Source organism: Aquarana catesbeiana, linkage group LG03 (genome assembly GCF_042186555.1).
Source record: "Aquarana catesbeiana isolate 2022-GZ linkage group LG03, ASM4218655v1, whole genome shotgun sequence".
In the NCBI taxonomy this organism is placed as follows: domain Eukaryota; kingdom Metazoa; phylum Chordata; class Amphibia; order Anura; family Ranidae; genus Aquarana; species Aquarana catesbeiana.
This window is the reverse complement of record NC_133326.1, coordinates 118,277,841-118,295,702: the sequence shown is the minus strand read 5'-3', so window position 1 is coordinate 118,295,702 and position 17,862 is coordinate 118,277,841. Positions and strand designations below refer to the sequence as shown.

Here is a 17,862-nt window from a genome sequence, read left to right as displayed (position 1 = left end):
GGTCAGCAGGTTGTAGGGCAGTGTACGGAGGTCAGCAGGTTGTAGGGCAGTGTACGGAGGTCAGCAGGTTGTAGGGCAGTGTACGGAGGTCAGCAGGTGGTAGGGCAGTGTACGGAGGTCAGCAGGTTGTAGGGCAGTGTACGGAGGTCAGCAGGTGGTAGGGCAGTATACGGAGGTCAGCAGGTTGTAGGGCAGTGTACGGAGGTCAGCAGGTTGCAGGGCAGTGTACGGAGGCCCATGCATCTAAAAACACAGCGTATTTTGCGGATACCGCAGGGAAATCACATGGTGCAAAAGCACCATGCGATTTCAAGGACACTGCGTTTTTAAAATGCTGCATGCACTTTTTTCTGCGGGAAACACAGTCATGGCAGCCCATTGGAATGAGCCCTCTCACCACTGACCAATCTTGGAGGAGGTAGGGGGGATGACAGAGTGGCCCGGGACAGAGGCCAATTTTCAGGATTCTTGCCTGGACAATAAGAAAGCGGGACCTGGTTCAGATTTTCGGGACTGTCCCAGCAAATTTGGGACTGTTGGCATGTATGCAGGGCTTAGAGCTCTTGAAATGAGTGATGAGGCAGGCTGCTGTGACATTTTAAGGGAGCTATGTATAGCATCCTGCTGGTCCCTGAACTGCCTGCATTGCATAGGGAAGCGCATAGACCTCTTTTTCGAAACTAAGGTATGTAGTTAAAGGTGTAAATTAAGGTTTTATTTATATTCCATAAGCATGTTGATTGGGAAAGGGGGGGTGGGGATGGAAAGAACCAGGGAAGGCAGAACATAAGCAGATTAAACTTCAGCTTTAACCATTCCAGCACCGTATCCAACACTAAAAAAAAGGTTTATAACTTTAGATACTCTTTAAATGGCTTTGAATAATTCAGCATGTTGAGTTCTTCATAAATAATCATCATGATGTTGGCTTATCTGTATGTAACCAGCAGAGAATTATAGAAATAGGTATAGGAATACAACAAAATATTCCAAAAGTATGAGCTGAAAATATCCTCATTCATTATACATACACACTCAGCTCTGTGCACTGGTGCTCAGACACAGCATACAATCTGACTTACTAAAGTGTCATGTGATGTGAGGTGAACCGTATTAAAGGGCATCCGTGTGCACATCAAACATCCAAACGTGTGCTGGGAAATGCATTAAAACAATCAAGCTGCTTGATATGATTGAAGACTGAAGTGAACACTTTAGTACATCAGGCCTACTGCATGTGAAATCTCTAGTCATGTATGGTCAGTGTCATTTTCATGGAGTTTGCTAGATCTGTGATTGTGGCCATCTGTGCTCTTAATAATAGTGATAAAACATGAACAGCAACAGCAAAAGCAACTTTAATTGTCTTTAAAGTGATTATAAACCCTTAAACCCCGTACACACAGGCCGAATGTCAGGAGACCATGGCCGGTTAAAAAAAAAAAATGGGCGCATGTGTATGTCGGTCTGTCCTACAGAAGCCAGCCGTACAGCCGGCTTCTGTTGGACTTTAATGCTTGAATACCAGCAACCGATCGACCAACTCCCGATCAGCGCTGTCAGCCAATGGCAGAGAGCGCTGATTAGAGTGTTCTGGTGGGGGGGGGGGCATCCCCCTTTCAGAACACAACAGCTCAGCAGGGGACATAACTGAACTAACCTCGCATGGTTAGTACAGCAGCTCCAAACGGAAATGTCAGGTTTTTTTTCGTGCAACCCATTGGATTGAACAAAAAAAATACTGTTGTGTGTACCCGGCTTAACATATACAAACTGAAGTGATTGGCCTCAGATGACACACAAAGATGAAACAAATCCTCCTATTTAAGTTGAACCTGTTTATCTGCAGTGCTCTTCTCTACTCCCCACAGATGGGGCGGTACAGTGGTGTAGTGGGTAGCGCGCTCGCCTAGCAGTAAAAAATGTCGCTGGTGTGAATCCCAACCATGACACTACCAGCCTGGAGTTTGCATGTTCTCCCTGTGCCTGCGTGGGTTTCCTCTGGGTACTCTGGTTTCCTCCCACACTCCAAAGACATGCTGGTAGGTTGTCCAAAATTGGCCCTAGTATATGAATGTGTGTTGGGGACCATGGATTGTGGGCTCCTTGAGGGTAGGGACCGATGTGAGTGTGCGAAGTATGTGTGGGGCGCTGCGTAAATTGACGGCGCTATATGGGTACCTTAAATAAAATAATATATAATAGAGGAGCATCTTAATGAGACACAATGTACAGGGATAGGGACGATTGTAGATGCTCACTCAGGATGGACTGGTGTCTTTATTCAGCCTTACTAACTATGTAGATCAAAACCTTTTTATAAAGCATAGTGAGGAGAGCTGAGTGTAATCTGAGACCTGAGAACTCCTCTACACAATCTCATGGGGGAAAAAAACACAGCAAAGTCTGTCAATGACCTTCTGTGTGCTGGAGGGGACGCAGGGCCATCTCCTAGGATACTGTGGTCGAGGGATATGCTTTGTTCATTTTTCATTTTTGAGGTTTACAAGCACTTCAAAGGTTTACATAGTAATCATTTACTGTCATTTATGTTATGATGAGTCAACAGGTACAAAAACAGTCATCTATTCACCATATAAAAAAAAAATACTTTGGTTTGAATACATAGGAATAAAGTTCTTCAGTGGTTTCGGACTTACAGTCTCTAAATTTAAAACTCTCATTGCATGGTGATGCACAATATGTTTTTGCAAAAGCAGAAAATGACACTGTACACTGCCCCCCTCTGGAGCTGCTGGATTGTTGGGTTTTCCAGCCCTTCCCCATGGTGACCCGTCCTTAACTGGAACCAACACACCATTAACAATACAAATGGTTTCATAAGGCCAAGACAAGCCTTGAAAATAGAACAATGGTAACACAGATCTGATCACAGCAGAATTGACTTGTTATAAGATACCCAAGTAATAAACAGCACAGTAACAAATGTGACCTTTGTTACTTCAAATAGCCTCTGGAGGGCAAACACATTAGGTGAAATAAAGGGAACAACTAGATCACGACAAAATCCTCACATTAATAAAGAACGCCAATCGCAAGGTGGCCTGTTAGCCCCTACTTACACCACTGGCCAGTGTGAGAACAGTCTGCCAGTGAGAGGGCCTCTAGCTGGAGCGCCTACTTTTAACATAATGGATTGGGCATAGCAATATACTAAAAGTGACCCTGGTTGTTCAGAGGCAGGGCCGGTGCAAACATAGGGGCAGCTTGGAGGGGGGGGGGTAAAATCTGAAGCAATGTGCCCCCCATGTGACCCCCTGGTGTTTTATGGGCAGTTTTCAAGCTCCTCAGTGTGAAAGGGCTCTAAGGCCATGTTCACATATGTGCGGCCGCGGTTCCCAGCATGGGGTCCGGAGCGTTCCTGTTCACTGGTTTAGGTGCAAATCAGGTCCGAATTTGCACCTGAACTGGACCCAAGCACGCATAGAACCCTTTTGAAGTGTGGACCGCTGCCATCTCGGACATGTGTGAACCGGCTCCATTGAGACCCGGTCACACTCACATGTCATGCAAATTGAATGTGGGGAGACCCGCATCCAATTTGCACATATGTAAACCCAGCCTAAAACATTTTTCGCACTAATGACATCAGTATTAGCATTAGGACAAACAATAGTTAAATAAATCTGCTTTCCCTGCCAGAGTACTTCTTTTTCTATCCATCCAGTCCTTTAACTTACACAGTTTGGCCAAACAAACAGGCAGATAACACAATTTTCTGTGTTACGGTTTTAGACTGTAAGAAATTAAGGGGTTGATTTACTAAAGCTGGAGAGTGCAAATTCTGCTATATAAATCCTATCTAACCTATTCTAATATATATTTTTATTATGTATGTATGTTAAAAAAAGTATGACGGACAGTACTCAATTGTTTCTGAGGATTCCTTGGAAGTATTCATTATACTTCCTGAAAAGCAGCAATGTCATGATCATAATGTTTTTAAAAACGCATGGAGAAAACATTCTGAACAAAAAGCAAAGCATGGGACACTGATGCCTGCTAAAATACGTGGCTAGGCATAATCCACAAAGATGTTTACGGAAGAACCATCATGGTCAACTGGACTGTTGGTGGTCCCACAGCATTATCACAAGTCTATTAACCTTGCATTGTGCGTGGAGGAAGCAGGAGTGCAACTGTGGCCAGGAGCGCCTTAGAGAGGTGGCTTAATGGGACCAGCTGCACCTCTGGTGAGACCCTACTAGATTAAGCAATAAGGTAAGCATTACTCCTTGTTCCCCTACCCCAGACTGATCAACAAGCTGGAGGGGTCGATGGGTCCCACCACTGCAAGGGTAGATCTAATCTAATTCCTGAAGTTGGGCTTTAATGGCTAGACATAGCAATTAATCGATACACACATGGAACAGATGTCTCCCATTGGAATAAACGACACAAGTAGCATGCAAAAGCATATAGTAGTGATCTATATCACATGATTGAATTATTGTTTAATCACCACCACATGCTACTTGTGTAGTTTACACAGTGGGGAGACACTGCTGCCTCCATCCACTACTAGCAGTTTTAATAGCACGGTTAAGCTACTAAACATCTCCCATGTAGCTCCAGCTTAGTGATTCATATTTTACAAATGATCTTTTGGCTGGCATTTTGTCTGGCACTTCCCACGGACATGAGGTTTTTGAAGACAATCAGATCCGTCTGTTATCTCATGTCTGCCGACACCTTTTGTTTGATTTTCAGTGATTCTATTCTCTGACATACCTGTAAAGAAGAGTTTTATAACTTTTATTAAACTACCTGCTTTTATATTTGCGTTCTCTGTATCATCGTGTTTCCTACTTCAGGGTTCATTTTTGAACTCTAGAAAAAATATAGAGACTACTTTCAGAAAAAAAAAGTTTCACATTTTATGGAAAAGTTAAACAAGAATTCTCTTTGAACTCTATGGGCAACAACTCCAGTTTTGTTCTCATTTTTATTTTATTCAGATTTGATGAATTGGCCCCCTTGTATTAAATATGCATCTTACAGTTATTTATTATGAATCTCCCATCTTTCCCTGCACTGCAACCACAGTTATCACTTTTGCCTGTCCGTGTTTTGCATTTTCTTATCTAGGAAGACTGCAAGCAGTGTTAGTGCATTTGTAGAAAAAAAGTTGTACAGTTGTCTACTTTTTCTTTGCAACATCTGTTTCTTTAAGCGATGCAGATTTCACATCTTCCCCATTCTCCGCCTTTGATGGCCTTTCACCCCAACATTCAGTGTTGGAAAGATATATGACTCATGTTATTAAACACTTTGCACTATTTTCACCCCATGAGTAAGAGGGATCTGAATGGATAGTAAGGGGTGTGCTCTGTGGGTGGTGATAAATGGGGGTAATATAAAGGTTTCACATAAATTCACATACAAGCAACCATTTAGTGTCCCAACAGCTACCAACAAATCACAGGAAATAAAGGATTTGCATGGGGAAGTTTAATAAGGCAACTTAAAATGTGCTACATCAGGCAATTTTGTACCTTTATTTAAAGAAAAAGTAACTGCATACCTGGGAAATCTTCGAAGCAAATCTGTAAAGCCATCTGTAATAAATACTGTGACACCCCACATTTGGCAATATTTTTTATCACTGTAAATAGGTACAAATCTTTAAGACCATTTGCTAAATTTCTAGAATTTACAGAATGACTACTAGTTAAAGAATACATTTCACAATCTTGTGCAAAAATACCAGTTTTTAAATACAGGTGCTAAGTGGTTAGTACTTCCACCTTGCAGCACTAGAGTCTTTGGTTCGAATCCCAGCCATGGCATTACCTGCACAGAGTTTGCATGTTCTCCCTGTGCCTGCGTGGGTTTCTTCCAGGTACTCCAGTTTCTTCCCACACGCCAAAGACATGCTGGTAGATTAACTGGCTCCTGCCTAAATTCGCCCTAGTATGTATGAATGTTGGTTAGGGACTTTAGATTGTAACCTCCTTGAGGGCAGGGACCGATATGAATAGATAATATATATTTATGTAAGGTGCTATGTAAATTGATAGCTCTATATAAGTACCTGAAATAAATTCACAGCTAAATCCATAAGCCCTTTCTTGGAAAAAGAAACTATTAAGAAAGTAATAACTAAATTCCCCTACCCAACACAGGGCATTTAACAATGCTGCCCTTCTAATTACAGTAGTTTACTTAGACTGTCTATAGATCAGTCACCTAAATTTAGTAATGTAAGGAGGAAAGTCAAAAACCTCATGGCAGGTATGACCGGCCGTTCCTTGTCTTGCCATATTGTTTGTGAAAACCTCTGTTAAGTTGCCAAAGATATTAGAGCATAGTCACCCAATTTATCCAACTTTTGCTGGATGTGGTGGCAATCTCATATATGTGGTATCAGGCAAATACTTGCCAGAAATCCGTTCCTAGAGAGACTACTACTGACCGAACAGATTAGAAAATGTATACTGATCACAGTTTTTTAAAGGCCAAATTGAATGAAGCATTTTTTAGCATTTTAGCATTTTTTAGCATTCAGACAGTTTGTTGTTTTTAAGTTGGTCAAATCCAATGACTCTATAATGTCTATGGGAATCCTCTTTGCAAAGAATATGAATTCTGAAAATCGATTTTCGTGAGCTGCTATTAATTTTGATCTGATACCTAGCAATTTTTGCTAACATAAATTAGGTAATGAAGAGGTGTGATTCTGATTGTACCTAGTTAGGTCATTTTAGACCCAACTAATGACCTATGTTGACAGGCTTTGGGCTTGTGGCGATGGCATCAGTTTGAGATGCTCCTGTGGTTATACAGAATTCATTGACAGTTACATTTGATCTGGAGTTGATCTCCTTCTGACAGGCATTTCACCTACTTGAAGTTGGCTTTGCATTCTCATTGATAAGAGAATTCAAAACCCATCTGACGTGAACAAAAGTCTAGCGCCAAAGGCCCTAAAAGTGGTAGTATATGTTCCTTTCTTTGCCTAAATGTGGAACAAGTCAAAAGTTAGGCCTATTGTCTTCAATGCAGATGAGCAGAAGCAACCTAAAAGCTAATGTATAGCTGCAAACAAAACACAGTGGGGACGGAAAGTATTCAGACCCCCTTACATTTTTCACTCTTTGTTATATTGCAGCCATTTGCTAAAATCATTTAAGTTCATTTTTTTCCTCATTAATGTACACACAGCACCCCATATTGACAGAAAAACACAGAATTGTTGACATTTTTGCAGATTTATTAAAAAAGAAAAACTGAAATTTCACATGGTCCTAAGTATTCAGACCCTTTGCTGTGACACTCATATATTTAACTCAGGTGCTGTCCATTTCTTCTGATCATCCTTGAGATGGTACTACACCTTCATTTGAGTCCAGCTGTGTTTGATTATACTGATTTGACTTGATTAGGAAAGCCACACACCTGCCTATATAAGACCTTACAGCTCACAGTGCATGTCAGAGCAAATGACAATCATGAGGTCAAAGGAACTGCCTGAAGAGCTCAGAGACAGAATTGTGGCAAGGCACAGATCTGGCCAAGGTCCCAAAAAAATTTCTGCTGCACTTAAGGTTCCTAAGAGCACAGTGGCCTCCATAATCCTTAAATGGAAGATGTTTGGGATGACCAGAACCCTTCCTAGAGCTGGCTGTCCGGCCAAACTGAGCTATCAGGGGACAAGAGCCTTGGTGAGAGAGGTAAAGAAGAACCCAAAGATCACTGTGGCTGAGCTCCAGAGATGCAGTTGGGAGATGGGAGAAAGTTGTAGAAAGTCAACCATCACTGCAGCCCTCCACCAGTCAGAGCTTTATGGCAGAGTGGCCCGACGGAAGCCTCCCCTCAGTGCAAGACACATGAAAGCCTGCATGGAGTTTGCTAAAAAACACCTGAAGGACTCCAAGATGGTGAGAAATAAGATTCTCTGGTCTGATGAGACCAAGATAGAACTTTTTGGCCTTAATTCTAAGCGGTATGTGCGGAGAAAACCAGGCACTGCTCATCACCTGTCCAATACAGTCTCAACAGTGAAGCATGGTGGTGGCAGCATCATGCTGTGGTAGTGTTTGTAAGCTGCAGGGACAGGACGACTGGTTGCAATCGAGAGAAAGATGAATGCGGCCAAGTACAGGGATATCCTGGACGAAAACCTTCCCCAGAGTGCTCAGGACCTCAGACTGGGCCGAAGGTTTACCTTCCAACAAGACAATGACCCTAAGCACACAGCTAAAATAACGAAGGAGTGGCTTCACAACAATTCTGTGACTGTTCTTGAATGGCCCAGCCAGAGCCCTGATTTAAACCCAATTGAGCATCTCTGGAGAGACCTAAAAATGGCTGTCCACCAACGTTTCACACCAGGTGTGAAAAACTTGTTGCATCTTTCCCAAAAAGACTAATGACTGTATTAGATCAAAAGGGTGCTTCTACTAAATACTGAGAAAAGGGTCTGAATACTTAGGACCATGTGATAGTTCAGTTTTTCTTTTGTAATAAATCTGCAAAAATGTCAACAATTCTGTGTTTTTCTGTCAATATGGGGTGCTGTGTGTACATTAATGAGGAAAAAAATTAACTTAAATGATTTTAGCAAATAGCTGCAATATAACAAAGAGTGAAAAATTTAAGGAGGTCTGAATACTTTCCGTCCCCACTGTACTTATTGGTCACATTCATGTAATTATTTCTTTAGGAAAGTGATTAGAATACACAAAACACATGTGCAAGGAGTTAGGGAAGGCTAATAACTTGAGAACAAAACTGTATGAAGGCGGATCTCAGACTACGTCAGGTTTACCCTGGTATTCCGGATATAGGTCTATCTTTGAGCACTAATGAAGCACCAAGTTGTTGTTGGTGGTTTAATAGGGAAATCTGGAAAGATTTTGGAATATAAATTCATTTTTAGTTTGTCACTCTAATTATCATCACTCACATGGCTACAAGAGCATTATAAATTACTACTCATATTACTAATGAGAGGAACAGCAGTATTTTTGATAGTTAAAATGGGATTAAATGTCCCTCACAATGAGATGATTCAGAGTTAAGATACACTGATAGGAATGAGGTTAATAGAGGACATAATATTGTTCCTAGAGCCTTTTTTAATCTAGATCTGCCTTCTATACTAAGTTCAGAAACTCATTGTCATATTATTCATCTCCCACTGTGCATTCTTGCACCTTGGTGTGCAGTGGGACTCCTAGCCTCTCTATTCTCGCTGTGCTGCACTTGCTGATATATTTCTCCCTTGGCACTTTCTGACCCTAAGGGAATGTCTGTAATCCTCTACATAAAAGGATGCATTGCAATGGTCAGCTGAGTGTGGGTATATAAGAAAGGGTCTTTCTTTTGCTGTACAGGAGCAGTAGGCAGAATTATGGCAACACAAGAGGCAAGTCCAGATCCTGAACAGGATGATCTGTTGTCGTATGATGACTGGTACATTGATGAACCACAAGGACCAGTGATGGCCCCTCATGAGTAAGTGAACACATGTATTAGTAACTTCTAGACTATATGCAAGTAAAGTTTAATATGGTGTTACATTTTTTTTTTTTCATTGTAGGGTCATTGTACCATGTTTCCCAACCATGTCGGATGAACTCTACCACCTCATCATGGCCCCTGTTACAGTGAGTTCTGTTATACCCACAGTGTTTGTAGCCTCCATAATCTGCATTCATAACTAATTAATCAAGGCCATATAACTAATATCTTGTATGTAACTTGAATAAATGACTGGTAATTACTGGTTCCTACCGCTTACATCTCCAAGTATAATCTATTACTAACGTTAGCTTTTTTACATTATACCAATGACCTAAAACTGCTCCTTTTTAATTTGTTAGATCATTTTACCAATGAATACAGCAGGGTCTTGTTGCAATAAAATACATTTGTAAAATACGTGTATAGTTTTAGGCTTATAGAAGGACCTACTTACTTAACATAAACCGAAAAATGTATTAAAACAGAGTAGAACTACTGCATGCATGCACAGTGACCCAGGACTATTCTATTATAACTTCTAACACCATTTGGCTAGATCTTACAAAAGGTTTGGCCTTAGCTGCCAACATGTTAAAATAATTTCCAGGGACTCTGCATATAAAGTGTGGTGTACCTCTGTTAACCACAATTCTCCTTTGTAGCGTCATTGCACTATACAATCCTCACGGCATATTTACTAAACTGAGTAACATAATATGTATTACATCAGGGCCCACCCAAAATGACAAAATGATCTGCACTGGAACTTTTATCTACTTTTCTGATTCAAGTTGCTTTCTTAACTAACAGCAATGCAGATTTTGATTAAAAAAATAGGACTTTTAAAAAAAATGAAAACCTGTACTTAAAGTGAACGTGAACTTTGAATGTATTTTTCAGTATGCTTGGAGACGAGGACCTGAAAAATTCAGACATTTCCAACAATCAAGGATTTTTCAGTGTCAGATAACGTAAATTCGGTCCAGTAAAATCATGCCTTTCTATAAGGTTTTGTTCAAAAATGAGGTATATCTTCCATACACCTCATGTTTTCCACCCTCTGCATTCAAAGCTGATTGGAGAAGGGAGTGGGGAATTCCTAAAAAAGGGGGATGCAGGATTTATCAGCTTTTAATAAGTGGCGGATAACTGAGTTCTTATGAACTTTGAGTGGGATCTGGGAGTTATGTATGAGAAAACCATCAGGGTTTGAAAATCTGTACAATTTTATCCCAGAAGATGTGGGATTTCGATCCTGAAACATTTTGGCATTTCTAACACACGTTTATATTTTTAAATATGTAAGCTATAGAAGGGCCTTGCCACAAAATCCCACTCGTCTCTTCTCAAAATACTAGCTGCGTGGAAACAATACTGATCCAGGAACATCCACACTTTGATCAAGGACCTGGAACATGTGCGGAGCAAGCGTTCAGAGTTTTCTGGCTGCATTTTGTTTTAACTCAGTGAGGTATAAAGCACTGAAGCCGGGTAACAAGCATTTTAGAAGGAAGCCTTCATGTTTTTGTCAGTACAGTAAGTCCCCTACATACAAATCTTCGAGTTGGGAACTTTCAAAGATGTGAACATGTGTTTGCACAGCTTTTCTTCATTCAACCCAGCGGGCTGAATGAAAACAAAACTGACAGATCGCCGTACCAACACAAGCAATGTTGGTGCAGCTATCAGCTGTGCTATTGTATTCTGACAGGGGGACTCCCCTCGTCAGAACACACTAAACAGTGTCGCAGCCTTTGTCTGCAAGCACTGATCTTTGTTGGACTTATGAACAAGTTGGACTTACGAATGAGCTCCTAGGAAAGGAACTCATTAATAAGTAGACAGGTACTGTACAGGTTTCCATTGATTATAAGGGCAGAGGAGAGTTAAGGAGCAGAATATCTGTACCCACAAAAGGCCTGTCTGTGCATTTTAAATACTCTGTACAATTGTTTAATTTTAAGGACACATGTACGTAGGCTTTTGATTGCATCTGTGTTGCTGTTCCTCACCATACAAGTCAACATAAATGCAGATTCAGCTCAGTACAGCTCAGAAGCAGACTGATATAACGCAGATGCAACTTTAAGGAATTTCTTGAACAACTGAAAGGCAAATTAAAGCAACGTAACTGTAAGCAGAACATATCAGAACTGCCTGAAAGCAAACTACATTTGTCACGAATATGAGTCCTTACATAGATGCAAATCAGGGATTTTGTTGAAAGATGATTCAGTTTTATAACATTTCCAGGACCTAAAATCTTCAAAACGTGTAACTGTCCCTGTAAATTAAAGACAGTTGGCAACTGTACATCTCTATACTGTTTCATAAAAACATATCGACCTGCTATTAACTTCTGTACACCATTTGCATATGCCTTTTTTTTCTAGTTGTGCACATTGCTGCTTTTATCTTTTCTGATACGACGGCGAAAACTCTGCATTTCCTGCTGTTGGGGGGTCCCCGGTGTTCTCAGGTATTACATTAACCCAAATGTCTGTCCCTGCTGTTACCCTGCTACTTGCCCATTATTACCTGCACTAACTCACTCAACTCGTATCCCATATTAGCCATCCTCTTCTCACCTGTTACCTTTTCCTCTGCCTGAAATGCAGCCCCTTAAACCTATTGGAGGCTTCAGGGAATAGCTGGGTGCCATGTGCAGTCTTTGGCTTGCTAGTGTCTTCAATCATCCGTTTGTTCCTGGACTCTACAACTCTCAACTTCATTTCAAATAACTGGGGATCTTGTGGAGGTAAATGCTCTTTAATGCTACACATGACCATTTGAAAAAAGAAAGGACAGACTGCAGTCTTAACGTGAAAAAGTGTCACATGTCTAAACCTATACCTACTCAAAGTACAAATTTACCCTAAATCGTGCCCGGTTGTCCCTGAAGCTTGAAGAGCAAGCAGGCGACTCAAAGTTCCTATGGCAGGGCACAAACATACAGCACTGGTCTCTTCAGAGGAAGGGACCACTTGCTGAACAGGGGAGGATTTTGCTGAACAGGGGAGGATTGGGCTGGGAGGAGGGAGGGCATTTGCCCCTTGAGCTAGTCCTAGTAGGATACGTTGGGCTGGTTACCTTGACTGGAGAAACATACTTATTGAGACTTTGATCAGAGGAGGCATCTGCTGAACATTTTATAGCTATATGTTCAGCACCTATGTTTACATCACTCAGCAGCATTGAATTTCTTTGCAGCTCTTAGTTGTACTGAATGCAAAAGAACCTTGGCGATAAATCCAATTTTTACAGCCCAGTGTTAGTTTTCCCCAAGACAGGGCACCCAAAATTGGTAACATAGCATTCCCAAGTACAGTAATGATTTCCAGTCGACTCTGAAGCAAGAAAGTACACAACACTTTTTCAAGTAAACAGTTTCTATTCCTTCAGTAAAGCAATCCCTATGGGTAAACTTTACATATCAATTGTAATTTTACCAATTATAATCCACTGTAATTATTAGAATAAATATTAGAATATTTTTATAGTTTGAAACAGTTTTTTTCCATTATGGTTGTAATTGATAGCCGTATAATGCCTAAACACAAAGGTAATGGTTCTAGGGGTGATATTTGCTATGATACCTATATATTTTTCATTATATTACAGAACTTTGGAGAATCCTCGCCCTCTTCTATTACCCTGCACTGTACTACCCTCTTTTGGCATGTAACAGACTGGAAGGTCCAAAAGCTCAAAAGGCTGTGGGGTACACCGTGGGCACCATCCTCTCCTGGATGCATTGTGGAGCATTAATATGGCAGAAGGTAGAATGTCCACAATCACCACAGGTAAGACAAACACATAGAATTCTACAATTTTCGGTAGATTTGTTTTCTGTTTGTTGGGACATTTGGACTTTGTTCTGCTCTGGACTTTGTTCGGTTTAGGATTCCTCTTTCTTTGATGTTTTGAGAGAAACTTTATAAGAACAGTCTTTTGCAGGGTATATTGTAAATTCCAGGCATATATAAAAATACACGAGTTATACAGTATATTTCTTAAAAATCATCAAATGTATTTTAACACTGTCCATACAAATTGAATTTGTCTTTTTAATTGCTTCCTCTTATTCCTTGCCTAGTAGATGTCATATTGGGAAAAGTAAGGGCAGTAGTGACCAAGACCCAGGTCACATAGACATTAGCAAGTGAACCCTACATTGAAAACTTTATAATTGCCTCTTGTGATCTGCAGAATTCTAGTTTCAAGCTACAGTAAACAATCCCAATAATAGCTGTATTTAATACTGCCAGACTGCAGCTAAATGAAAGCAAATAACTGCAGTAGCTGATAATTACCTTGTACTACAAGCACTTCCGAATAGATGAACATCAAATCTGTGGGTCTTCATAGAACCCTGGGATTCTTAAATACTGTGGCACTTTAATCGGCAAATAAAGACCAGCTTTCATAGTTGCTGTCTAGTACCATTAGTTAGTAAGGATGCCCATGGACCATTGGTGATCTGTAAAATTGACAACCACAGAAGCAAAGCTGCCCTATGCATGAGAGCACCATGCTTTTCAGGGATTACAGTCTTCTTTAGAGTTAGAGTTTGGAAAGCCACTTTAATAGCTTTAAAAAGTGGCGTCAAGCTCTTGTGCTTTGTAAATGTTTGTGGTGCATAAGACTCTTCAATATCATTGTTACCAAATGAATGCCTTTGTGAACAGGGCCTAATACTGACAGCTAGCAGATGAATAGAGAGAGTAGGTTGATGTAGCTTGGGTGGCTAGACCATAAATTGGTTGAACAGAGTTTTATCTCTCATGGCAGGCGAAATGGTTTACACATACTCTATGTATTTGAACCAATTAGAGGAAGATATGCCTGGAATTTGGCTGAACCATTTAGAAAGAGGTTTACCTGGAATTTAATCGTAAAATACTATATTGAGAGCAGCATTAAAGCAAGGCTTGTGCAGTGGTTGCTAAATATTTAAAGTGGTGGCACAATCCATATACATTAAGTGGTGGTGAAGTGTTGGAGAACAGCCCCACTACCTATCTGATAGGTACATAAATATGCTCATCCATGTCTTACAAGCCTGAATATTTGTGTTACCACTGACATTCCCTCACAACAGTCTGGATCATGAAAAATCCATATGTTGCTCACTGCAGAAAATTATATTCTAATTGCCATGCCCAGAGTATTTTAGGAATGACAGCTGGAATCTGATACTTTGGGAAAGATAAATAGGTTTCACATAAATCTGTCCCACTATCAATTACAGGAATCATTCAGCACTGGTCCTCTATATGTTAGGTGGAACTTGGTGTGTTAAACCACAGTCAAATTTGTGACCTACTTTTTGGGTTCCAGTCATTTGCTGAGTATGTTGCTGTTCTATCATCCACTGAACTTTTAGTATCTCTGTATTTCTGTATTTTAACAGATGCATAATGTGGGTGTCAAACTCCAAGTATCTCCATGATATGAAAATTATACCTGCAGAGGGTGGTTTGTGACCACTCTTTGTTGCCCGACCCATTATGTGGTGTGAAATGATGGCCGCTGTTTTAACTCTTAAATCAGATAGCAAGCTCATGGGCTTTCAATACAAACATCAATGTTAGGTGCCGTATATGAAGTGTCAGGCTGTATTGCTGACTGTTTTCATATTACTAGTCATAGTCAGTATCTTTCTTTGATGCTCTGAATTACCTTAGCATCATAAAAGAGAAAAAAACTGATTGGTTACTAGGTTGAAAAGGCCAAAAGTTCTTTAGTCAGACACTGCATATTAGAGATGAGCAGGGGCGGACTGACCATTCGGGCACTGGGGCACTGCCCGAGAGCCCCATGCCACTAAGGGGCCCCATCAGGGTTGCCAGCCTCAATAAAACCAGGGACAGTATGTAAAAATCTGTGTTTTTTTAAAAATCCCAAGATTATAGCTGCCCCACCTCTACAGTACCTTATCAGTGTGTGTATGTGTATTCTGTGTGTGTATACTGTGTGTGTATATTGTGTTTCTGTGTGTGTTTACTGTATGTGTGTGTGTATATGCTGTGTGGCCCCATAATCTCCTATTGCCTGGGGTCCCCATAATCTCCTATTGCCCGGGGGCCCCATAATCTTCTCCTATTGCCCGGGGGGCCCCATAATCTCCTATTGCCCGGGGGCCCCATGAGTTGTCAGTCCGCCCCTGGAGATGAGCTAATCAAATGAACTGCTAAGGTGGTGAAGCAAAACAGTTGCCACTTCAGTCCTGACTTGGCGGCAGTTCCCTAGTGGAGCACACTCTCCGCACCCTCTCAGTAACTTCCAACATCCATTGAGTACTATACTTCTTTATTTGGATAGCATCTAAAAAGGGAAATATACTACTTTGTTATGACTAAAATCACAGCAAGGGGAAGAGAACTAGTAAATTGTTGTCCCATGAACCCCAATAGCCCTAAAATTGGATCCCCAGTGAATCCCATTATGTGACCTGAAGTCAAACTGGGGACAATGAGCCTGTGTTCCTTTGGTGCATGGGCCTCTTAAGCCTCGTACACACGATGAGAATATTGGACGAATGATCGTCAGTTTTTTTGCATGCTAGTCTCATATCTAAAACAAATAGGTTACTAGAGTTAATAAAATTAAAAATACAGCTTCTTGGGTTTGATGTAATGTATTGTATTGTAATGTATTCTTTAATTTCCGAGCATGCACAGTCTTGGTCACTCGATTTGTTACAGATGAATACTGTACTGATTAAATAAAAATTGTTCGTTCTCGTATCGTACGAGAAAAAACGTTGTGCTTGTCTCTTTGGGTCATTTCACATGATCTCGTGATCGGCTCTCGAAAGCTGTGTACTAATGATCAGATTATCAGACGATTGGTTCAAAAGTAGTATTTATCTTCCGGTTTTCTCAACGTGTGTACTGGGCATTATGGGGGGTGGAGTGTGCTATCACTACTGTATTAAAGGGAATGGGTGAGTGATCCTTTGTAGCAATGTTTACCATATTGGCCTAGCAGAGTAACTAACAGGTCCAAGTGGTCAAATCACCAGCATATTGTATGTTTCATGATTTGATCTCTATTCATACTTGAGTCCAAAGGCCTGGTATAATTGGATCCATCTGATCAGTCAGTATGCAGATCAAATCTACTCCTGGGTGGAGTACTTGTAAATGACTTATGATTCATTTTTTTACATAAGTCATTAAAGTTGCCAATCATTTTCCATAGTTAAAATGTGTGACTGGATTTAAAAACAAATGGATTGCAAGGACTTTTTTGATTCAAACAAAATAACATAGAAAGAGATCCTATGTAAAACTTACATCAAGGAAAAAAAAACACCAAGTTCTATCCAACACCAGAGTTTTCGTATTGCTCTAAATTCTGCATAGGCCACAAAGTATAAGGGAAAGTACCGTGCATAGTACCCTGTGCACTGAAGTGTATTGTAGTTGGTCTTAATTTGCATCAAAGCGTATTGACACGCATTATCGTTGATGTGCGTTTTAATTCATGCGTTGAAATGCGTTTTGATTTCAATGTTTATGTTGTTGCTGTGTTATATTTTGTAATGATCCATTTTTACATTTGAGAAAGTATGCAGTTCTACTTAGAATGCATTTTCATTACAAAAATTCCAAAATAAATGGAATGTCAGAATGATTACTCTATACTGATAATGGGAAGCAATTTATTGTAAACAAAGAGAATAATAATACAAGGGAGCTCACAAATCCAATCAAATCTGTATTTTTTTCAGTACAAAGCAAGTGTAATTAATTCAGTGTAACAGTATTAGTATGTACAGTTGTGCTCATATGTTTACATACCCTGGCAGAATTTATGATTTCTTGGCCATTTTCCAGAGAATATGAATGATAACACAAAAACTTTTCTGTCACTCATGGTTAGTGTTTGGCTGAAATCATTTTTACTCTTTGTTTACTCTTTTTAAATCAAAATCACAACAGAAACTACCTAAATAGCCCTGATCAAAAGTTTACATACCCCAGTTCTTAATACCGTGTATTGCCCCCTTTAACATCAAAGACAGCTTCAAGTCTTTTGTGGTATTTGTGGATGAGTCTCTTTATCTTCTCAGATGGTAAAGCTGCCCATTCCTCTCGGCAAAAAGCCTCCAGTCCCTGTAAATTCTTGGGCTGTCTTGTATGAACTGCACGTTTGAGATCTCCCCAGAGTGGCTCAATGATATTGAGGTCAGGAGACTTAGATGGCCACTCCAGAACCTTCACTTTATTCTGCTGTAGCCAATGACAGGTCGACTTGGCCTTGTGTTTTGGATCATTGTCATTTGGATCATTGTCAGGTTTCTGCACAGATGTCAATGTAAATCGCAGCCCAAAATCGCAAAAAGTAGTACAGAAACGGATGCGG

General features: G+C 40.4%; 1 protein-coding gene across 2 annotated transcripts in view; it reads left to right on the top strand.

Moving 5' to 3' along the window:
- The window catches only part of STRA6 (signaling receptor and transporter of retinol STRA6), a 99,972-nt gene that overhangs the window by 14,749 nt on the left and 67,361 nt on the right, over positions 1-17,862 (top strand). Inside the window, exons 2-6 of one of the 2 annotated variants that reach the window (XM_073619069.1) lie at positions 9,360-9,480; positions 9,566-9,632; positions 11,883-11,968; positions 12,108-12,247; positions 13,111-13,292. In XM_073619069.1, coding sequence (XP_073475170.1) covers positions 9,377-9,480; positions 9,566-9,632; positions 11,883-11,968; positions 12,108-12,247; positions 13,111-13,292 — 579 coding nt within the window. In that variant the 5' untranslated portion in view covers positions 9,360-9,376. Of the gene's footprint in view, positions 1-9,357; positions 9,481-9,565; positions 9,633-11,882; positions 11,969-12,107; positions 12,248-13,110; positions 13,293-17,862 lie in introns of those variants that run through there. The other variant, XM_073619070.1, reaches the window with a different exon arrangement.